General features: G+C 34.1%; 1 protein-coding gene across 11 annotated transcripts in view; it reads left to right on the top strand.

Moving 5' to 3' along the window:
- Nucleotides 1-24,783, top strand: part of CNTN5 (contactin 5) — a 538,457-nt gene that overhangs the window by 228,780 nt on the left and 284,894 nt on the right. For all 11 annotated transcript variants that reach the window (XM_085508884.1, XM_032442190.2, XM_032442192.2 and 8 more), the window contains one exon: nt 23,648-23,777. In XM_085508884.1, coding sequence (XP_085365010.1) covers nt 23,720-23,777 — 58 coding nt within the window. In that variant the 5' untranslated portion in view covers nt 23,648-23,719. The remainder of the gene's footprint in view (nt 1-23,647; nt 23,778-24,783) is intronic.

Below are 24,783 nucleotides of genomic sequence, written 5' to 3'. Positions count from 1 at the left end.
GAAGCAATGTTCTTCAATTATAAGGCAGGAGAATTACTTTTAAGTAGTCAAACAACTAACAGGTAAGCGGGCAGTTCTTCTGTGACAAGTACTTGATTCCAGAAGCTGACAAGTTTAATATCATATTTGTAGTTCAGAGAATCACAGAATTCTAGGGGTTGGAAGGGACCTCTAGAGATCATTGAGTCCAACCCCCCTGCCAAAGCAGGCTCCCTACACCACGTCACACAGGTCGGCGTCCAGGCGGGTCTTGAATATCTCCAGAGAAGGAGACTCCACCACCTCCCTGGGCAGCCTGTTCCAGTGCTCCATCACCTTCACTGTATAGAAGTTCTTCTGCACATTTGTGCGGAACTTCTTATGCTGTAGTTTCATCCCATTACCCCTAGTCCTGTCCCCACGCACTACTGAAAAGAGACCAGACTCACCACTATGGCTCCCACACCTCAGGTATTTATAAACATGGATCGAGTCCCCTCTCAGTCTTCTTTTCTCAAGGCTAAACAGACCCAGTTCCCTAAGTCTCTCCTCATAGGGGAGATGCTCCAGGCCCTTCACCATCTTAGTGGCCCTCTGCTGGACTCTTTCCAAGAGATCCCTGTCTTTTTTGTACTGGGGAGCCCAGAACTGGACACAGTATTCCAGATGAGGCCTCACCAGGGCAGAGTAGAGGGGGAGGATCACCTCCCTCGACCTGCTGGACATGCTCTTTTTAACACACCCCAGTATGCCAGGTCTCGCTGAATGGCAGCACAGACTTCAGGCATGTCAGCCAATCCTCCCAACTTCGTGCCATCAGCAAACTTGCTGAGGGTGGTCATTATCCCCTCATCAAGGTCGTTGATAAAGATCTTGAACAAGAGCGGACCCAGTACAGAACCCTGGGGGACGCCGCTAGTTACAGGCCTCCAGCCAGACACCGCACCACCAACAATAACCCTCTGCATTCTGCCAGTCAGCCAATTCTCAACCCACTTCACCATCCACTCATCTATCCCATACTTCCTCAGCTTTGTTATAAGGATGTCATGGGAGACAGTATCAAAAGCCTTACTGAAATCAAGGTAGACTACATCTACCACCCTCCCCCTGTCCACCCAGCTAGTGACATCTTCATAAAAGGCCAATTCTTGACCCACTTAGTTATTAAAATAATTTCCATTCCAACAAAGCAAGGATACAAATCCTAAAGCCATGAATATAGGTTGCATTTTGTATTGTACTTCACTTATTTTAGACAGTTATTAGGTGACTGCTTCTTTCAGGCAGCTGAAAATGTTAAATGCGATTTTCTTTTACATGCCTATTACCAATATTTTTGTGGGTGATTATTCTGTGTTAGTAATCAGATGTTTTGATAAGGTTGACCAGGAGTTAATTGATTATGAAAGGAAATCACATTTCACTAACAAACTTGAGATAAAAGCTGAGGGAAGCTCTATAAACAGCTTGATTAAAGGTTTCCCAAATGTCTGTAATCTAGAGAATTATATTACTTTAATATACCAGCTGAATTCATCTGTTCATTCATCATCAAAATGCACATCAGATTCCTTCCTTTAAGGAAGACAATTTTTAAAACACTTCTTAGGAAACCTAAATATACTTAAGTGCAAAAGTCACACAGTGATCTGCATACATTAATGTATTCATAGATTTAGCACTGTCAACTTTTATTTCATCTTGTGAAATGAAAGCTGTAGTCTGTAGGAGATGGATGTGAAAAAGTAACATTTATCTTCAAAGATGAAAGCAATAACAATGTAGAACTAACTCTTCTAAGGTATTTTAATTATTTGCTGTTGTTGGAATTTACTCTTTAGCTTTTAGGCTCTGTGCATTGTTCTTATCACAAGCACAAAGCTATATTCCGGAAGTAGTTAAAATACTTGGAGCAAAGATATTTAGTAGGAATGATGTTCTTCATCCCCTTGCCATGTGGAGGAAAGGCACTTTCATTTGTTCTTCCACTTGGTAAAGCATTTACTTGTAAGATATCGTAACTCACAGAAAACTCCAGTACATTGGTAGCAGTTTTATTTATTTATTTATTTGCACTGTTCTTAACAAAGCTTTTGTAGATGCAGTAGGCAATAAGCCATATGAGTCAGTCACAGAACTTTACAATGGATTCCAAGATGTGGTTCTAAAATTGGACCTTACCCTATTTAAAGTGATCACACTCCTTTTTTTCCCAAACAATTAAATAAAGGAGAAGACCTGATGAATATATATGGAAAGTCAGGACATTTCTGGTTTCCAAATTCTACTACCTATATGTCTAGAAAATAGATGAACAATTAAATACCCTCTAGGCTATTAGACAATATCACTAACCCATTAATAAAGTGAAAATTTGGGAGCTTACACTGAAATGCCAAGACCGTCTCAAGGACAAAAATAAAAGGAAAAAAAAAAAACCAAAAAAATCACATTATTTCATTTGCAGCTTATTCAGTGTGCTATTAGAGAAGGCTAATGATAAAGGTGTCACATCAATTTAAATATAGTATTCTAAAAGCAATATTAAGCATTCAGTGATGTCTTTATATATTTGTCTCACGTTATCCCTCACAGAGTCAAACTACATTAGAGTTTAATCTGAATGCCTGTCCACAGGAATACCAGATGCAGCTGTCCCATATGACAGTTTCCAATAGAAAAAATAATCAAGATATTGAAAAGCAGCACTATTTTTTCTTCTGCTTATAAATTTGAAGGATTCAAATTCTTCTGTATCACTCTATTTCTGTTGCTCTACACAGCTGCTTTTCTGTCATCAGAATCACTCTGTAAATATCTTCTGAAAAATACAAATGAAATGCTGCTGTTTAACAGAACACATCTTCCACTTGAAAACCTGGTACATCATCCCTTGCAAGAAAATAAATAAATAAATAAATAAATAAATAAAATAGAATAAAATAAAGTAAAATAAAATAAGATAAAAGGGCTAAGACTGTAATTAACTTATATTTCAGCCTTTCCCCAGGACATACAAAATGCTTCAGAATGTTTCAGAAGTCTTTATGGAGCAGAATGCATGTGAAAACTCAGCCAGTGACATGGACCTTTTCCAAACACATTTCTGTATATAATATATAACCAAATAAATAAATAATAAAGGCAAGATCATATTTAGGAACTTTTAAGTTCCAGAATTGGTAGTTGGCTTATTTTTGATTACTGAGACATTCCAAAATTCAAGTAACACTAGTGTCAGTTCTGTGAAAGAACAAAGCCCAACACTGACTTTATACAGCTGTTTATCACAAAGGTCTCCTAACTGATTCAGAGTCTTCCAAATCTACATCTTCCAAAGATGAATTCACTCAGACTTTTCTAGACTCAGAGGCTGCCTGTAGAAAACTTATTGTACTGTCTCCGCAATGCAAAAGGATATAAAGATCTCTAGTTGGGTGATTTGTGACGCATATTAGGATCTCTTTTCGTAGCCTCATGTGACCATGTTCTCCAATTAGGACCCATCCTTGCACTTTCATACTATTATAGGCACTGCATCCCATGTTTTCTTATCAAGTATATAAATATTATATGTGTGTGTGTGTGTGTGCGTGTGTATGATTTCCAAACTAGTTATCTGCATTATTCTTTTGTTAAATAAACATGCAAACTGTAATCATGGGCTGCCTCCAATTCAGTGCATGTTGCATATCTGCTTCAATAGCATGTTTGAAAAATTGCTAGTCCATGTGCATATTATGCATCGTGGTTATAGACACTGGTCACCATCTTGCCCATTATTCTGACCTGAAGTGCTTGTCAATCACATCCTACATTTTTTGTGATTCCAGTTGCTTGCATGACTGAAGACTTATATTTTCAAAATTGTAAAGCACTGCCTCTGCCTAAAGCTAAGATAATCTTGAATGTCATAAAATGCATGATTCATACAATTCATTTTATTACTTGAAATGTGTTTGATATGAGTCTAGCTGAAATTTTAAATTGAGTCATTTCTCAAGGAACAGTATGACTTGCAACATAAAAACTTTAAGAAGAAATGTAATTTTATTTTCATATAATTAGTTTGTTGTGGTTTAACCAGGCAGGTCGCTTAGTGCCACTGTTGTTTGCTCACTCCCCCACCTGCCAGTGGGATGGGGAAGAGAATTGGGAAGAAAAAAAAAGTAGGACTGATGGACTGAGATAAAACCACTTACTAAGATAGAGAAAAGGGTAATAGTTAAAATAGTCAAAAAAAAAAATCTTATTTTAAATGTATTAAATGATTATGAAGTAAACAATATTAAGAACAAAAAATGAAAACTGAGTTAGAGTATAGAAATAAAATATTTTGTTTGACTCAAAAGTCTTTTTTTCAAGTTGAGAATGTTAGATTTATTTTTCTGTTTGTTGATCTTTTTATGTAACAGTCCAAGAAGTTATGCACTGATCCCCATTAGCAGCTGATATTCTTAGTGTTTGTTTCTGACAATTGTTGACAGTGCATATTTATATTAGTAATTTGAAAGAAATATTTATTTTCATAGAATCATAGAATTCTTAGAGTTGGAATGGACATCTGAAGGCATCCAGTCCAACTGCAATGAACAGGGATACCACAGCTAGATCAGGTTGCCCAGGGCCTGTTCCAATCTCGCCTTGAAAGTCAGCAGGGACAGGGCATCCACCACATCTCTGGACAGTCTGTTCCAGTGCCTCACCACACTCACTGTAAAAGACTTTTTCCTTATACCCAAATTCAATCTCCCCTCTTTAATCTTGAAACCATTTTCCCTCTTTAAAGTGTCTGCCCCCTTCTTTCCTGTAGCTCTCCTGCAGATATTGAAAGGCTGCTATCATGTCTCCCCAGAGTCTTCTTTTCCTAGGAGAGATTTTCTATCCCTTGTATCATTTTGCTGCCCTCCTCCCCACCAGTACCATCGGGTCTTTTTCAGCATAGCTTATCATTTAACTCCTTATCATTTAACTCTCAGCATCAACATAAAAATGCTTTGAACTTTCTATGGCGATTTACAAATATCAGTTAATATTGATAATAATTAAACATAGTAATTACAAAGCATGCATGATCACTTGTATTGTAGAACTGAACATATATTGCTGACAAGAAAAAAAAAGAAAATACAAATGAGAAAATTTTGTCTATTTTCAGACATCAATCTTCGCGTGCTTCAGAAACTGGCTCACAATCTGTTCTGCTACTTCTGCTAATTCATCCAGGAAACACACTATTCAAGCATACTTGTTTTACAGTATTTAGAAATGTATCACAAAAGATGATGTTTTAGATGAAATGGTTTTTCATATTGGCGGCTGACATTCTAACAATGCAGCAATACATCTGGTGATTCTTAAACATTTTACTTATGTGCACTTCAGAGTGTAGCAAAATGTAATAATACATCATATGTCAGAAAAGGAAGTAAGTTCCAAACTTATATAATAATCACTTTCATTAGTTCTGCTGAAGGTAGTTAATGAGTTTAGGACAGTTGTGAAAACTCTCGTTTGTGATTCAGTGATGTTGGTCAAAATAGCTCAAGATTCACCACATTTGTATTATTTCCTTCCAGGAGCTGTTTGCAATAGATCTCTCTTCCTTTTATAGTGACAAAATCTGTACAAAACTGTACGCGCAAGTAATATTTAAAGGTGCTTACTTTTTTTTTTTTAATGTATCCTCTTCAAATTCTTTTCAGTTTTTCATGCTTTTCTAAATTCATACGATCTTCATCCCTCAGTAGTTTTAATAATTTTATTGCTGAAGGATTAGCAAAGGGAAGAAATGCAAGGCAAATAGCATGAATTTCAAAATCTGTCTCTAATGATACATGACTGCTTTCAGTTAGGAAAATAAAATTGTTCAAGTTCTAACGAGAATGCAAACTGATTTTAATAAGCAGAAAATCCTACAGAATTACAATTTTATTCTAATACCTCATTTATTTTTGCTTTTCTTTAGCTGCTGATGTTGAAATATATGGCTTATGAAATATTTTTCAAATTATGAGCATGTCATGCTGTCAGTAATATCAGGTATCATTTTCTTGTTTGTTATGGGCTGTGGAGGAGGCACCTAGGTTAGACCTGCTTCTGGTTAAGAATTAGGGCAGAGAAAACAGGCTAAATTGCCTATAAGACTGAAAGGAGAGAAAGAAAGATCAAATGGTATTGACTAATGAAGAAGTCTTAGCTTTTGTAGGAAACAAGTAGAAAAGTTAGAAACCCATCTAAGGGATAGTATATTACTGGGAAGTATTGTGATGTAAAACAACTGGACAGCTCAGCACCTCACAGCCACTTGTTCATACTCCATAGGTGGGATGAGGGAGATAATCAGAAGGGTAAAAGTGCCATAACTCATAAGCTGAGAAAAAGACAGTTTGATAGGTAAAGCAGAAGCCACGTGCACAAGCAAAAGAATTAAATGAATTGTCTACTTTCCATCAGCAAACAGATATTCAGCCACTCACAGGAAAGCAGAGTGCATCACATTTAACAGTTTCTTGGGCAGACAAATACCATCCTTCTGATCATTCACCCCCTTGCTAATTCTTCTTTCCAGTTTTATTGCTGAACATGATACTATATGTTATGGGATATCCCTTCAGCCAGTTTCAGTCATCTGTCCTCGTTCTGTCCACTCCCAGCTCCTTGTGCACACCCAGCTCCTTGCTGGAAGTGCAGTGTGAGAAACTGAAATGTTGGCTTACAGGACTTACAGGACTGCTCAGCAACAACTAAAACATTGTTGTGTTATCAGATTTATTTTCACTCTAAATCCAAACACAGCTGCTAGGAAGAAATATAACACTATCCCAAACAAAATCATGACAGGAAACAATACAAAGCAAAACAAAAACCTGAAGTATAAATATTATGAGGATCAGCTGAGGAAACTGGGATTGTTTAGTCTGGAGGAGGACGTTATTACTCTCTACAAGTCCCTGAAACGAGGTCGTAGTGAGGTGGGGTTGACCTCTACTCTCAGGTAACAGAGACAGAACAAAAGGCAATGTTGTTAGGTTGCACTGGGAGAGGTTCAGTTTGGATGTAAGGAAAAATTTCTCTGAAAGAGTGGTGAGGTATTGGAACAATCTGCCCATGGAGGTAGTGGAGTCACCGTCCTTATAGATGTCCAAGTGAGTAGATGTGGCAATGAGACATAATTTAGTAGACATGGTGTTGATGGGTTGATGACTGGACTAGATGATCTTAGAGGTCTTTTCTAATCTTGATTCTAGAATTCTATATTTTATGCAAGAGATTATCTTGACCCAATGCAAGGAAAAGTTTGGGTATTCTTAACAGAAAGGATGAGAAGAAGCATGGTGGTGTGAATGAGTTCTTAACATAGTTGACAAAATATATTTCTTGTCTCTCACATACCTTTAAATACAATTTAATTACAGTGTGGTACCATTATGCCTTAACAACATTAATCAACACAATATGTATTTCAAGATTACTATGCTAATTCATGAATATGTAAATAGTAAAGAATAAGTAGTTTTTGTATTTGTTTCTGTTTTATTTATTCTTTCTATTTGTTTGTTTGTTTTTCTCTACAACGGAGTAATCTTTCTATGAATTTTATTGGAAGTAACTTGGATTTTTTAGTCCTGGATTGTTTAGTGAAGATGCTTACGTCAGAATATCTTTTATTTTTAAACTTTCTAATAATAGCTTCAGAAATTATATTTGAAATTTTTAGAAGAATTAATAGAAAAGGCCTATAGACAAACAGAAGTAAATTACTGGATGTGAAGTTACTTACTGTCTTTTCATTTGTTATGAAAAGAAGAACAGTTGACAGCACTGAACACAGTGAATCACTAAGTAAATAGAAGAAATTTAAGTTCTTACTCAAAACTTTGATCGTACTGATCACAAAATCTGATGATAATGTGATCAAGTAGTCATGTAGCCACCAATTCACCAATTTTGTTTAAGCTGTGTATGTTCTTGTTTTCACTTGCTTTCAGAGCTAATTTGCACATTTAATTGATTTAATTAAATTGATTTTTAAAATGGTCAGTTGGAACTATGTTATACTGCCTCAAGGATGCTCTGCAATAGGCAACTTTATCTTGTGTTATGATTGATTAATTAACATATACATTATCATATGTATATGTGTATATATATATATATACATATTTAAAGCCAATAAATGTGTATTTTCATTTAAAAATTTGCATAACTTAACAATGTTTATAAAAGTTTTTGGGAGGAGTGATTTAAATGTCTCCTTTTACATGTTTTTATAATTCACCTGTATTTCCAGTAACTCTTAACAATAAAAAACTGTGGGCTGTAAGCATCCATGCATTGGGCCAGATGTTTATTATTAACATTTAAAACTAATACCAGCACTATTGATAGATTTCATGGAAAGATCTTTACCTTGTAAATATGGTGGAAAATAACAACACTGTTCTTAATCCTCATGATAACTGAGATTTACAGCTGTCAGAATATTCTCAGAGTGTGATGAACATGTCCAGTGTCTTCATATGGACTACCTGTTGTAATAAGTTTTCCTCCTGAAGGAGGGAGATGAATAATATATAATCTTGAACTCATTCTCGCTCACTCGTTTTTCAAAATCAAAACAAGTAGAGGAATTTACTTAATCTAAAGGTTACAACTGCACAGTTGAACATCTTAGTACATAATGTTCAAAATCAAGAAACTGTGTGGTGTAAGCCCCTTCTTTCATACCAACACATTTATTCATTTCTCTTTATGCTTCCTGTTTTGTTTTGTTGTGTTAATTATTTTTTTTTAATACTAAAGCCCTCCTGAGTTACCTACTGTTTACTTTGTAATTCCATATGCCAGAGCACTGACATACAACAAAGTAATCAAATATATAATTTTCTTTATAAGCTTGTCTTAATCATTCCAGTATTTCAAGTTTGACATACATTTAAGATGAAGTTTTATGTAAAAAAGGAAAATATGTGACTACATTGACATGCGAGTATAATTATACGAACAATGAAATTCAGTGTTCAATAGGAAAAGGCTTAAAAATGGTGTAATTACTGTTATAAATACTGTTGAAGATAGAAATTTATTTTGTCAGCTTGGAAGCAAGCGCTTTTTCTGCCATTGTTAAAAGTTTCTGTCTGTAGTTAGCAGTAGCCAAAGTGATATTGGCTAAAGTAGTAGCAGGAAACTGTGAGATTTTTCTGCCCTGTCTTTGATCATTTGAATAAACATAGAGACAAAAATATCCACAGAAAAGAGGCAAGACTATTTTCTTTATTAATTAATAAATTTATTTTTGAAAACTTCTGAGGGTGATGAGGAGCAACAAAATGCTGCTTTTTACAGGGGAGAAAAGTATTTCACAGAATCACAGAGTGAAAGTATCTAAACGTTATATTTTTATTGTAGAAGTAAAAAAGAAAAGAGATATAAAACAATTCAACAACTTTTATTGCATTAACTTTCTTATGTATTATATGCAAATATGCAAGGGCAGAGATTGGCCAGTAGTGGCCAGCGAACAAGGACAACAGCTCTAAGACATGACAATGCAGTGTGTATAGGAATGGGAGACACAGCAGATTTATTTTTGGATTTGTAGCTAACCTGTACATTTATTCTGCTTGTGCTATGAGAACAGAAGTCTTATGGGAGCAGGATGTCATGATCTGTCTTTAATTGTTCACCTTGTTCATCACTGATAACATATAATTTACACTCTAAAAGGATAGCTGAAGAAAATTGGAAAATTTACCTTTTTTTCCTTCCTTTTAGTACCAATCTGAACTTTAGAAATAATAAAAAAAACAACAAAAACAAACAAACAAACAAACAAAAACCGTTCTCCTTTGGTCTTCAGATAACTTTTACTGTGCATTGTCTTTGTTAAACATAATTCAAATCATAGACGGTCATCTTCCTTAATTCCCATCTCTCACTTGGATTGTATTGGATGGTTCTTAAAATTTAGATATCTTTGCTACTTTTAGTGAGGTTTCAAGCCATCCGCAGGATATAGTTCCTTTCATTTGTCCTCAGGATAAATGAAAAATCAGATTTAGTTTTGTTGATGGATTTGGATTGATGAGGAATGGCTGTCTTCTGCTTCTTTCCAGAAAGACAAGAAACCAAGCTCAAGATCAGTTTTTGCTATATTATATAAATTATTACCTAACCTCCTCATCCTATGTATTTATGAACAAAGAATATAGAGAAAAAAAATAATCATTTTCAATTGATTAATTATGTCATTAATTAATTCCTCACACATCAGTGATCTATGTCTTTTCTGAAGGTCAGGAATTTTCTGTGAGTTAGGGTATCATGCTGGTGTTTACAGTTGCTGCTAAGCAGTGTTGTACAGGGCCAAGGCAATTCTTAGCAAAGGGCCCAAGAATCTGGCAGGGGACAGAATTACGACAGTTGACTTAAGGAGGCCAAAGGGACATTCCATACCATATGATGTCAAGTGGAAAGAGTTTTGAAGGGAGTGGGAGGGAGTTCATCTCAATCTCTTCTGGCTGGGGGGATAGCTGGACAATGTTTGGAAGTGGTGTGCAATTACTTGTGCTTTACTTGTTACATAATTTATATATATATATACACACACACATATATATAAATATATATGATCAGATCAATATTCCTTTGTCCTTATTTAAGTCTGGACTGATTTCTAAAATCATATGAATTATTTTTATAAAGCTTTGACCCTTTCACAGCTCATCTTGTGGGACAGAGTCCCATAAACACAAACAGAAAGATTGCAAGTTATGTACTACTCAGGAAAAAAAAAAAAAAATTAAAAAATTGAAGACAGGTAATATCTGCCTCCTAGTGATCAACATAATCATATTTAATGACACTCCCATTATTTTATTTTTTAAGGATTTTTTTATGTAATCCATCATAATGTGGAAAACAGAAAAGAAATGAAATCCTGAAACTGTATTGATGAATTAATGTAAATAAAACTTCAAGGAACACCCAAGATAAGAAGAATAGAAATTAGAACATCACATTTAATAAAAGCATTGTCAAATCATTTTTACCCTGCAACCCTGTGCAACACTCTGTCCTCTTGGCATCTCTGCTGCTGCTTTGCTTGAAACCTATGGTAAAGGGCAGGAAGGTGACAAGGTGTCCTGAAACAGCTTCCATTCCCAGATGAAAATGCCACTCTTTCACTCCACTAGACATCCAGCTATTCTGTTTTGGCAGCAGAGGTTAGGAATTGAGTTGTAGAACACTTACAATTCCAGATAATCAAGGAGCAAAGAAAAACATCTTCACTTCCCTATCTCAGTACCGGCTTGGTTTCCTTGTAGCCTCTTATGTGGATTCTGCCACAGAATTTCTGTTTCTGGAAAGAGAATAGCAGGCATTATGTAATGAAAGCAGGCGTTATGTCACATATCTTCCAGAAAAACAGAAAACCATAGTGGCAGTGGTGGGATGGATAGTTCACTCTCTGTCAAACAAGTGACTGGAAACTGTATCTTGATAGATCCTATAGTGGGAAATTAGTAGGATTTGCCAGTACTTATCCAGCATGTACCAGAACACTGAGTAGCCCCAGGCTTGTACTTAATTGACTCATTTTTGCCTGATGCAATAGCAGAATTTCAGCACACTACCATCAACAAAAGACAAATCGTTTCTTCATTATGTTTCCTTATAGTTTGCTGAATTGCTGTTCCAAGTTTGTATTTTATAGACAGCATGAATTTGCTGATGTGAAGGACACATTCAGCAAAGAAAATGCTATGCTGAAAATTTAAAGCTGTGTGTAATTTGTGCTCTTGCTTCTAAATTCTGTCTCTTTGTTTCCATGAAAGGTAATCGAGGAAAGAATTAAAAAAGAAATTGTCTTCTGTCATTTAATAGAACTTATAGCTGAATGGGACTCACAAGCAAAATAAAGATGTCAAATTTTGTGAGACATGTGCCAGTAGACTTCAATAGAACTAAACAAGATCAAGAGAAGTTCTATCAATACAACCAACAAAATTGCATTCCTTTATGAATATTGCTTCAGGAGGATACCTCCTACCCAGAAAAAGAAAGAGACAAACAAACAAAAAACTTTTAATAACTTATCTGATAAAAACAAACAAACAAACAAACAAACAAAACACACAGAAGAATGAGTAAAAATCAGGAGATATTCTAGTTTTTCTCACACAACTTATAATTTCCTTATATATTTTGAAAACATTTGTACTCTACCAGATTAAGTTTAAGTTTGTGACAGTAAACTCCATTTTAGGATACTGATGACAATAACAACAACAAAACTGGAAATATTACAGTCAATTGAAGCAGAGTGCAGAACTGGTTAAAGAAAAGATTAAAAAAAAAAAAAAAGGTCTTGAAGGCTCTTCTGCAGATCAGGCAGTATTGGCTTAAGAGGAATTAATTTCAACTGAATTAGATAGGAATGTGGTGTGTGGCTTGGATAATTCCACAGAAATATTTTCTGATAATTAATGAATTAATTATATAATTAATTAATATTTGTTACTGTCAATCCCACCGTGCAGAGTCCTCTTGTTAATTAATGCAAAACTTTAAGGATAAAGTGTCCCAATTTCATTCTGAAATGGAATATATTTGACAGCTTTGTTCGCGACTGCTCTATTATGACAGTTTACGTGGACAAGGAACTGTCTTAGTTTTGTTTTTGTTCTGTTTGTTTTTGGTTTTGAATTTAATGATAGCATCCAAGTTTGCAGTTAAGCCAGTATCCTGGCTAATTTCCAATTTGCATATGCACCAAACCAGCCTCTGCAGGTTTTTAGTTACTTAGAATCTCTTAGTTTGGAAAAGATCTTCAAGTCCAGCAATCTGCATAACACTACAAGTTCATAACTAAATCATGTTCATAAGTGCCACATCCACACATCTCTTAAATAACTGCAGGGATGTTGATGCCACTGCTTCCCTGGTCAGCCTGGTCCAACACATAACTAATCTTTCCATGGAGAAATTCTTACTGATACCCAATCTAAATCTCACCTACTGCAACATGAGGCTGTTGCCTTGTGTCCTATCCCTTGTTACCTAATAAAAAAGAAAAATACCCTCCTCTCTGTAACATCTTTTCAAGCAGTTGAAGAGAGCAATGACAGCTTCCTTCTGCCTCCAGACTAAACAAACCCACTTTCCCCCATCCACTTGTCATAAATCTTGTTTTTGGTATCTTCACCAGCTTTGCTGCTTTCCTGTGCACACATCTGAGCAACTCCATATTCTTCGTGAAATAAAGGAATCTAAAACTGAACACAGTACTCGAGGTGCAGTCTCATCACAGCAAAGTACAGAGGGACAATCATTTATTTATTCCTGCTGACCACAGTATTTTTGATGCAGGCCGGGCTACCATTATCCTTCATGGCCACCTAAGCCCACTGCTGGTATATGTTCAGTCAGTTGTCAAGCAGCACCCTCAGGACCTTTTCTGCTGGGCAACTTTCCAGCCAGTGTTCCCCAAGCCTATATTACTGCACAAGATTGCTATGACTCAAGTGACTTGACACTTTGCCATGCTACTCTTTCTCCAATAATCCAATAAAGGATGGACTAATCCTTTTCTTTCTTAATTACTTAATAAAAACAATTGTCTTACTGTAGCAGCCAAGTTAAGATCTAGCTGGCCTTTGATCCTTTCAGTTTTGTCCCTGCATAACCTGACAGCATCATAATACTCCTCCTGAGTTGCCCCAGTCTTCTTCTGAAAACTAAGATCTCTGTTTCCCAAGCTCCAGTAGTATTATTCTACCAGAATTCTGTTTGGGATCCTAAATCTGTTTGTTCTGTAAAGCAAGAAGGAAGTTTTATGTGCTTCTTAAATACTTCTACTATTCTTCAGTACTTTATTCAGATGTGATTTAAAAGAAGTAATGACGATTTATACAAAAATCTCTTCAAGATGCAAATCTCCAAACAAAAAAATCTTGCAACAACCATTTGCATATTTTATTATGAACACATATTTAATTATTTTCAAGGAATTAAACAAATGATGAAATGTTAGTACCAAATATATACGTACAACCATCCTCCTTTGCCCCATTCTCATTTTACCGGATACTCACATTGAGATTTCTCAACTTTAGGCAGCTACTGAAAGTTACACTGTCTAATGATTGATCTAAACAGAGAAATAACAGAATACTTGTATAACACATATGGATTCAATTTCAAGTAGATCATTTATTTGCATGTACAATGCAACCTGTAATTCTCCACTTAGGAGTTAATGCGATTCTAAACAACTAGTGTAATTTTCCTTTAACAAAGATGTAAAAAATCCCTATAGAAAATAAAGAAGGTAGTAGTAATACGAAGAGGAGTATTTAAAAGAGGCAGCCAGGATGTCTATCCTCCTCCTACTTTATCACTAATACAGCAGAATCTTTTACATTGTGGTATCCTGGACCTCAAATTAAATGTCAAATTCAATTTCCCACTGGAAGAATGAAGTGTGTGACTGCCCTTAGAGGAGCAACCTGACAGCAAAATTTCATAATTGGTGTCTGCTCTAATAGTGAGTTAAAATACAGGAAGAGATGTTACTTGACTGCAGTCATATCATACTCTTCAAGAATAAACAATCCACCTCCAGCTAGACTTAAAACACATTTAGTTGAAATTTGAGCCTTTCGTAAAGTTCAGTGGCTTTGTTTAAAGTCCTTAGGAAAATTATGGTAGATACAGTATGATAACAGATACAAACCTCCCTGATGGGATTGTACCACCAGTTATGTCTTTATATATCTGACATTTAGCTAAGACTAAAATTGGATCTGTGAAGGAAAATGAAGAAGTGCTTATTCTATTTCAAGTATTTTATCTTTTTTCCTCTCTACTCAGATAAGCTTGTGTTTTAATAATAAGATTTCCAACTCACTTTAATAATGTACCATTATATCTTAGTAAGCTCTCTTCCATGTGAGTAAATAATGAGGTACAACTAAATATAAGAATGCATCCTTAAATGTCTAAACAATTTTCATGCTGGTTGTAATTAGAAACTTAAGAAACATGTAATTCAATATGCACATATTTTATGACAGAAGTGAAACAACAAAAACAACAACAACAACAACAAAAAACTGATACTGCTCTGCATCATCAGTCAACTTGTTGCATCACTAATATTCTTGAGTGTGGCAGTGTTTCAAGTGGAAAATTGCTAAGAAGAAAATTGTTTACCTTTTTAAACCACCATCACTGTTTTAGATCAACACAAAGTGTTTTAAGTCTCATTTCCAAACATTTAAATCTGTGAAAATTCAATTTTCACAGATGCATTTTCAAATTTGTTACCTTCATTTCTCTAACAACAAAGTTAAAAAATAATTTCTACTATTACTTAAAAAAATATAAGCTATCCTGAGATCTTAAAAATATATATGTATTTCTAACAAAAAATTATTAACATAATGTATTCTAACAATATGTATTCTTTTTTTCCTCACTCGGTATTTTGAGACTTGAATAGATATATATTTCTAAAATACAACCAATGATAAGACATGCTTCAAAAGAATCTCGATTGACTGTTGTCTCTTCAGCTTCAGAAACTTTTGTCTTAAATTGAAAATGTAACCTTTTTGACTTGTTTTAATTTTTCAGTAATCTCATCTGAATACATATGCAGTAACAATTTAGCACTTATGCAAAATCATTGTACAGTGGAGATGCACATTTGTTTCTATCCATATTTAAGAACTTGGGGAATAAAGTCTTTATTCTTCCTTATATAATGACAATAAATGACAGAAAAAAAACATTCATGTTGGGAAAGCAGAGTTGTTTTTTACCTACGTGAATATTTTATTTTTTGAAAATTCATTTGATTATGCATAAAATAATATAAAATAAAATAGTAAAATAACCAAATTTTGACTTTATATGTTAAAAATCAGTCTTGTTATCCACAGCTGACGTCTGAGTTAATGTAAGTTTGCTACCAGTGGCTAACACAGACAGTGACCTGAACTTCACTGATAAGAAGTAGAGGGAAGTTTTCTATAGAATACTGTATTTTTTTTTTCTACTTTGAGGATTGTCCAGGAGAGATAAATATACACACTGACAGAACAGTTACATATAATTTTTGCATACAAGACTGCTCCTTGTATTCCTCATCCTATCCATACAAGAAATAGCCTGTTCTACTTTTCAGTATACTCTTTTTGTACTGTTGTCCTGTCAGGCTGGCAGCCAGGTCCATATGCAGAAATGAAGTGCTTACTGAAAGATCTCAATTTATCCTTTTATTCACTGGGATCCTGGAGGCACTGATTGACAAAGTGAGTATGATTTCATGTCCTAGGTGCAGAAAATTTGTTGGTCATTTTCAGAGGAATATTTGAAGTATGTAGTGAACAATACACCCTGTTATAACTGAAATGATTTCTCTTGAAGTAAGTATGAAAATGAATTGGATTTACAGGTCCAGAGACTGTGGCCATTACTTCAGAGCATGATATATGTGAAAAACTGCAGTTTTTTTAAATGCTTGTGAAGAGCTGAGTGGTGATGCTATTTTTGTGTTATTAAAATACATAATGTCATTAATCTGGCAGTTGAATTAAATGGAAGGGTTATGCAGTGCATATTTATTCTGGCTTATATTATACCAGATACAAGTCTTGTCAAGGATATTTATTTGACTGCAGACATCTTCTTTCTTGCCACTAATTGGTTGCTGCAGAAGAGAAACCAAGACCAGCTACTCCTCTTACACTCCAGAGGTAGACCTACTGAGTACTCAGTACTGAGCACAAAGCAACAGCGGGGTGATGCTGCCGCTATTGCTGTCCTTAATCCCTCTACTCGGCAAAGAACTGACAATTTCCAGATGTGATTACTTTGGTAAATGTTACTAACTCCCAATGTGGTTTCTAAGTAAATATGTATGTCTGAAAAGAGTTGAAAATTTATTTTTCCTGAAGGTTTTGGAAGTGAAGAAATAACGTATATTACAAATAACGTAGGGTGACATAAGTCATTAATGTTACCTCAATTTTATAGCTGCTCATCCCTGAACTCCTCTGAGTTCATAAATGGAACTTAATAAAAGTGCTTGAATATATTTACTGAATAATTAAAGCAAAATACTGAGGAATGTAGACCATAGAGGAAGAGAAATCTTATTGCAGGTCCACAGGGAAAGCAGTTAAATGACCAGTTGAGTTTTTCAGGTCTAATGGAAACTTTCATACTGCATTGAACAAACAAAGACTGACATAACTCAGTTGTAGCTGCCCGTAAGATGACTGAAGAATTGAAAGTAGCCGTCTAAGCAGTTAGCAATAAGAACAAAGTTGTTCCTCTTGCTTCAGTAAAGCTACTGAAAACAGTTTGAATACATTTTCTTTCTTGCATATTTCTCTTTGCTGACAAACGCATGTATATAACTAATTTATGAATTGTCAAATTTTTCACAATTTTTATTTTTACTCTTATGTGACTGCTACTTAGGTATGATTAACACTGTTGTAGCTAAAAATAGATATTGATGAATTTATCATAAATGCTACAAGAGAGAAGAGAACTTAATAAGTGATAGTTATGAATTAATGTAGTTAGTAATGGACTTCTATTTCAGGTTCTGATGAGGTCAGTTGCTGTTACAGTGCTCGTTCCTATGGCAAAGAAGGAGCCGCAAGGCTCTTTAAATTGCTTCATCCACGGCATCTTGTGAGCTGAAGTTCAGGAAATGTCAGTCTCTTTGGTAAATGGGTAGAAAAATCCCAAGTAACTAATATCTCTACTCTTCTTAAAAGACCTTATCCAATAGGTTCGGATTAACCTTATAACATGTCCATGGAAGTGACACAGTAGCACATAGTTGTCCCCATTCTAAGCAAACAATACGTTAATGTTTATCCTGAACCTGAGCAGTACCTACATCTTTTCATGATATATTCACAAGAATGAAGTTAAACAGCTGCTCTCCACTGTTGGTAGTTCAGAAAAGATGAGAACTCTTTCTGCCATCTCCATTTTCTTTTGAGCATAATGATGACATTTTATATCTGATTTGTAATAAGAATCCCAAACTTTTAGCTCCTCTAACAATATTGGATGACCTGCAAAACAATTCAAAAAGCTTTCCTTTTCACATGACTATGTTGATCTCCACAATACTTAGGTAAATTATTTAAATATATGTGTTTTAGACCCTGTGAAAATGCAGTAATTAGTAAGAAATGGTAATACCTCTTGCTTTTCTCACCAACTTCACATGTATGCATTGGAATGGAATAAATTTGGTATTTCACATTTAAAAACTCATTTTAAAATATGCAAATACAAATACATTTGACTAGTAGAAGGTAATCAATATTTATTATAATATTAATTTATTATTTTGTGGGTACTGCACAGGATTTTAAAAATAGATTTATCTCATCTGAATAATTCAGAAATTCAGGGCTACAATACTTTTGAGATTTTTATTCAGGATTTGTAAATGCTTTGTTTTGTTCTTCAGAACATTACTTCAGATGTTCATTACTAAAAAAATTGTGATTAAATCACATTTTAAAATTGGGCACTTTTCTTCTTTTGTACATAATCATTGTATGCTTCTTTCTAGAATTTGACTTGACAAAGCTATATTAATATTATGAATTTTAAAAACCCAATAAAATATTAATTTATATATTGAAAGTCCTTCCTTGCCGCAAAGAACTTAACAAGAAAATGTTCCATTGTAGAATAAACCTCTAATATTGTTATCAGTAAATTAAATGTTCATAAAACAGTTTAGAAATTGTCTTATGAAACTATGAAAAAATGTGGTTTATTAAATTTTCTATAAAAATAGTTGAAATATTATTAAGCTTTGAAAATAACTGATCTCCCCAATCTTGAAAAATCCCTTGCTGTTTACATTGTCTTAATATCATTTCACTTTCATTTGTCCTATAAGAAATTCCACTGACATTTCACTGTAAATACGTTCATGATATGACTTTTATCAAATATTAGCTTAATATAATTACATTACATTTAAACCATTTTGTAAATAGCATTGTCAAAAAGGCTCTGGACTGAGCAAATTAGTTCTTTATTGAATGCAAGAAAGAACATGAACTCGGTAGAGGTTATTTATATTCTGTCTAAACAGAGTCTGTCATAATCATGGTCTAGTAGTTAACTTTACATGTAAATATACCATCAGGGAACGCTCAACAGTCAAACTCCTTGTAAAAAAAATCAGACAAACTATCATCTCCTCTGTTCCTGTTGAACTTTGTAACATCTTAGCATTTGCTTTTCTGAAGCCTTCAGTTCTGCATGGAGTGAATGTTAGCAGTCCTGATATGCATGGGTGCATGGAGGATTGGCTGTGCTGCTGACTGTGGAAATTCAATTCACATCTTCCATGTCCTGATTGAAGTACAGGTTGTGCAGTGAGGGACTTGGCCTTCAGTGTTGATTAGAAAATTTTATTTCAGTGATTTGAACAGTAAATCTTCAGTTAGACCTTGGACTTTTTCCAGGAGCATAATGATCCCTTTGTAGAAAGCCTAGTCAGTAATACCTAGCTCATTCCATTTACTAATTTCATAGCTTTTCCACATTGAGGACTTATCTTAGAAGTTTATCTGCATTTTAGATCATCATCCAAATGTGAACAAAAGTATTTCCTAGCTGTATTACTTGAAATCATCAAAGTGTATTTGTTCTTTCCAGGATAGACTATTTTTTTTTTCTTTTCAGTACAGACATGTGGGTGGCAGTAGTTTAATTTCTTACTCTTTTAAGTTACTGCTCTTATAATATCATGTATAATATCATGACCTGGGTTCAGATCCCCCCTGTGGTGCAAGTGGTAGAAGTGCCGCTCTGCTACACAGGAGGCTCAAATCCCGGGGGTTGGACTCGATGATCTCTAAGGTCCCATACAACCCGCACCAGACTGTGATGTACAACATCAGAATTGCTTAACAGTGGTTACTTCATAATTATCTGTGAATATGGTAGGGGCTTTTTATTTTTTAAAGGAAATGAAAATTGTATCATTTGAAGGGTCACTGGCTTGAGATTTCCACTACTGTATAATTAGTACAGGAAAAATAAATGTTATGTAGCAAACATTTGTTCAGCAAGTCACATTCTTACCTCTGAGCAGTGTAGTCACTGTAAAGAAAAGACCTACTTTGAGAGAAGATTTAGATTTAAGTAATTATCCCTTTCCTGACAGTTCAGATAAGCTGATAACTATGCATGATTGTAAAGAAAAGATCATGGAAGACAGCACTTTGATATAAGTATCAGAATATCTATGCTAAGAGCTTCACTTCTTAATTATTGTAATTAAAAAAAGAAGGAATCAACATTGCTACATATAAATTTATCCTAAGTACTAGAAAACAAATATTAAAAATAGTAGGTGCTTTTATTATTGAAAAGAATATGATTTTTCTGAAAATATTTTGGGTTTCTTTTGTATTAGTGTTGAGAGTATTCTCCTAGTACTCATGTTTCACGTATTCACATTATTTTTGAACAGCCATGAGATATCTACTATTTCACTACTACACCAAACATTTCATTAAAATATGTTTTAATGTACAAAAAAATGTTTTAGTAAGTTGTTTATAATCAGCACACAGAATTCAAACAAATTCCAAAGTAGTTTGGTCAAAATTCTGGAAAAACAAAAAACTGTGGGAATTGAAAACCACATCTAATACAGAACAAAAGAAATTTATTAGACAAATTACTTGTTGCAGATTATATGCATCAGCTATTTTAGATCACTGATTTTTACAAACTGCCAGCAGGGAAAATCTATCTTCTGTTTCCAAAAAAGAAGCTCACTGAATCTGCATAATTTGTGAAGAAAGCAAAATAAGAAAAGAACAGGACTAAAAGCTTAATAAAAAGCTTAGTCCATCCTTACTTTTAAATGTTTGACAGTAGATCTAGCTCAAATCATGTTAAGATGAAAAATAAATCTATAGAATATAACATGTTCAAGACAGCTTCATTTTCTTTAATGCACTTAATTACAAATGAAATCAACAAACTGTTCCAAACATGTTAGCTGGATTTTTCCGAGTTTCAAATTTATAGTTCAAATGAAATGAATTGAAAATTATTTTTAGCAGCATCTCTTGCTTAGTAGTTCTTCCTCTACGAAGTGAATAAATTTTTTTTTTATTTTTTTTTTTGCTCAGGGTTAATAAGTAAATGCTTGTTTTACAAGGATTCTCATTCTAGTTTGGAGAAAGTGAAGACTTGAAAAATAAAATCCAGAAAATTAAAAAGATTTTTGAAACTGCTTGCATGTTTGCCTTAAAGAATGATTCAGTCTGAAGAACAGGCACTTTCTTACAAAACTTACAGAATATTCATGAAGCTAATCCACATTTATTTGCTTTATGATCATCTATGCATCTGTTTCTTAAGAAAGATCATCTTTTTCCTAATAAGTTCAGTGCAGTTTCTACCTTTACCTATGTGCAGAAAGGAAGTTTTCAATCACAAATACTCTCTAAACAGATATCAGATAACAGACACTGACTGTAAAAGAATCCTGGAGTATATCCCTTCATGAATTGTAGATCAGAGATTACAAATGCAAGCATTTCTTATATATAGTATTTTCATGTTCCTTGTATTATTTCATACTTTTGTTATGATTCTCCTTTTACTTTTATTCTCCATCCTATTTCTGTTCTTCTGATAACAACATTTAATATTTTTGTTTTGTTTTTAATTGTGATTGAATAGGTACAGCAATACCTTGTTTTAGCAACAATGTCATGGTTTATTTGTGAAAATTTTGGTTTATTACTTACTCCCTGTTTGTGCAACAAAGAAACCACCAAATTAATTTAATTAATTTGTAATTTCTGTGTTGCACCATTGCAACAGCAGGAGAAGAGAAATCAGGAAAATGAAAGGTTTGGTGGATCTGAGGATGGGGGTGAGGGGAGAGGCTGTACTCTACCTTCTTTAACTGATATGGCCATAAGGAGAAAAACTTAAATATTAATGAAAATACTTATTTCCCAGAGGCCTGGCCAGCAAAGAATGCTGAAAGAGATAATTCACTAAGCAAAGGAACACAGTAGCTGAAAAGCATATTATCACTGAAGTGAAAAACAAAGGCAGCTGATATTAATAATTAATTGAGGAGGTTTTCTGTGGAGGTTTAGATGAGCTACGGGCACAGTGTGTAAAGTCATTTGACTAACACACTGTTATGTTGCCATTCAGAGAAATTCACATTAATGTGTACATCTTATGTTAAGTTTGCTTACCTGAGTTACCTGGAAGAATGTGAAAATCCTAATCAGGATTTTTTATCTGTGTTGAAAGCTGTACCTGTGTTATGCTGCATAAATGAGAGGTAGCAGGTTGCATGTTTAGATTGTTTCCGGAATTAATATCAGCAACTAAATAGTAGCTGTCAACTTGTGCTCACACTGTGTTGCTGTAAATGTGTATGCGTACATGCTTGTTCCTATATACAAAGGACTGTCAAAGTATGTTACAGCTTGAGCTGCTCAGAGGGAAGCTGAAATGGAATAATACAGCAGGAACTCTCTCTTACACTACAAAATTGTCTTTTTGACAAACCTGTTCAACTTTTCCTCTGTTCATTTCCTGTGAATATTCTAACACACTGGCTAGCTTTCCCAAAACAGCTACTGTGGCACATTACTAAGCTAGTCTGAAGGCATGATATCGTCCCCTAAAGATGTGTGACAGGTACAAAGCTGAATCCTCCTTTGTCACCTATTGTTCTGCCCTCAAGGATTATGGATCAAGGGAATCTCAAAGGCTTCCTAAAAAGATATGACTAATTAAGTATAGGAAATTAAATTTATGTTTGCTGCTTGATGTTTTTCAGACAAAGACCAAAAATACACTCATGTCCATACATAACCAACTGAAATTTCTCCAATTTTGATGGTTGGACTAGATTACCTTATTTTCCAATGTTAATTATTCTGTGATTCTATGGTTTTGAGCTACTAATATATTAATATTAGCAATATTATCAAAGTAGTAATTAGAAGCAAAGTAGAAGCAAAGAGATCAAAGGTGTGATGTTCCAAGGTATGCGTGCTAACCATGGGGAAAAAAACAAACAAACAAAAAAAAAAAAACCTGAGAAATTCTGGAGAGAGGTGAATATGAATATTCCATATAAATGATGTTTGTTTCAAATGTATTGCTAGATTCTTTGTACACTGAGTAAACCAGTAGAAACTGGAACCTATTCCAAATCAATTTGCAATTAGGAAAAAAAAAAAAGCATGAGTTTTAGAGAAAATTATTATTTTGTTTTGGGCTTTCTACAAGTATCAACATATTGGTTTCAGGCAAAGAATTCATTGTAAGCTCGGCATTTTGGAAATTCAAAACTGGAAAATATAGACAGCTTTAGGATGATAACCATGCAATTAAAGCAATGCCACAGCCATTTCAGATATTAATGGAGGTGAATAATGGAACAAGAACTCTCCGAGTATCTGTCAGAATACTTGTCTTGTTGTAGAAAGAGTTCTTTGGAACAAGACTTCTAATTACATTAGGACCAGGCTTGTCTTTAGAACTGTCCATCATGTTATTGCAAGATATTTTTAGTTTTCTTAACAAAGATTTGTCTTTGTCTCACTAGGCAAAGCTTTAATGAAGAAGCATCAACACTGCTAACAATTGCACAAAGAGGGACAGAAGACCTTTCCGACCAATGATGTGGTTGTCATGGAAACTGTTTCTGTTTCTGTCACTCACTGGGTGTCTTTCAGGTAAACTCAGACAAAAACAAGACAACTCTGCTTACCATTTGAACTGCTAACAGACATAGGAAGATTTACATCATGCCAAAAAGATAATATCACTATTAAAACTATTTGCCTAGGTGGTAAAATTGTGAAGGATTATATTAAGACATTTACAAGTGTAACCCATCTACTTTTACTTCATTTATAGTTAAACCTGAATAACATTAAAAGGAGACAAAACTAAATATCTTATTTGAAAAAAAAAAACAAAAAACAAACAAAAAAAACAAAACAATGCTAGATGTTATTAAGAAAGAATTATTAAGAAAGAAAAACAAAAAGTAAAATCATTAATTAGCATGGTTCTTTCCTAAGTAGTAACAAGTATGGGATGCTTAACATTGGTGTCCGTGAATTCTTACCATGTTCAAATTATTGGGTTGTTTTCTTAATACTGATTGTGATTTTTTTGAATGTGTTGATATTTGTATGGGTAGTAAGTGCATTTCTTTTGCAAGTTTTTGTCATTACTTAGTTGATTTTTTTTTTTCTTTTTTGCTAGTAATGAAATAGGTTAATCTATAATCATTTCGGTTTATCTTATCTTTGAAGGGTTCTGTCTCTAACTGATCTTTACCACTCTGTTTTCATAATGCTTCCTTATAATCTCTGTCAGCAGTTACCAATCTATTCTTTTCTCAGTTCGTTCTCAAACTCATGACTTTTTGTCATCATGTGACCACATTTTTTACAAGTCAATGAAATGGAATATTTGAGTTTGTTTTAATGCTATGATACTGGAGGCAGGAATCCAAAAAAGGAAAATATCTATGGATATCAATGTATATGCATTGAAATAGTTTATAAAATTGAATCTGTTTTTTTTCTAATGTACCTTAACTATTTTGTATTATCTAATCTAAATCCATTTTTCAAGATCACCGTGAGTGATTTCTTGTTTTCACACTTTGGGTGTCACCATTATCAATCTTGGCAGTATTTCTGTCTGGCAGGAGGTATTAAGGTGTAA

The sequence above is a fragment of the Coturnix japonica genome, chromosome 1 (assembly GCF_054131305.1).
Source record: "Coturnix japonica strain WE chromosome 1, WE-NBRP24, whole genome shotgun sequence".
Classification (NCBI taxonomy): Eukaryota; Metazoa; Chordata; class Aves; order Galliformes; family Phasianidae; genus Coturnix; species Coturnix japonica.
The sequence above is the reverse complement of the archived record's forward strand: the minus strand, read 5'-3'. Positions and strand labels throughout refer to the sequence as shown.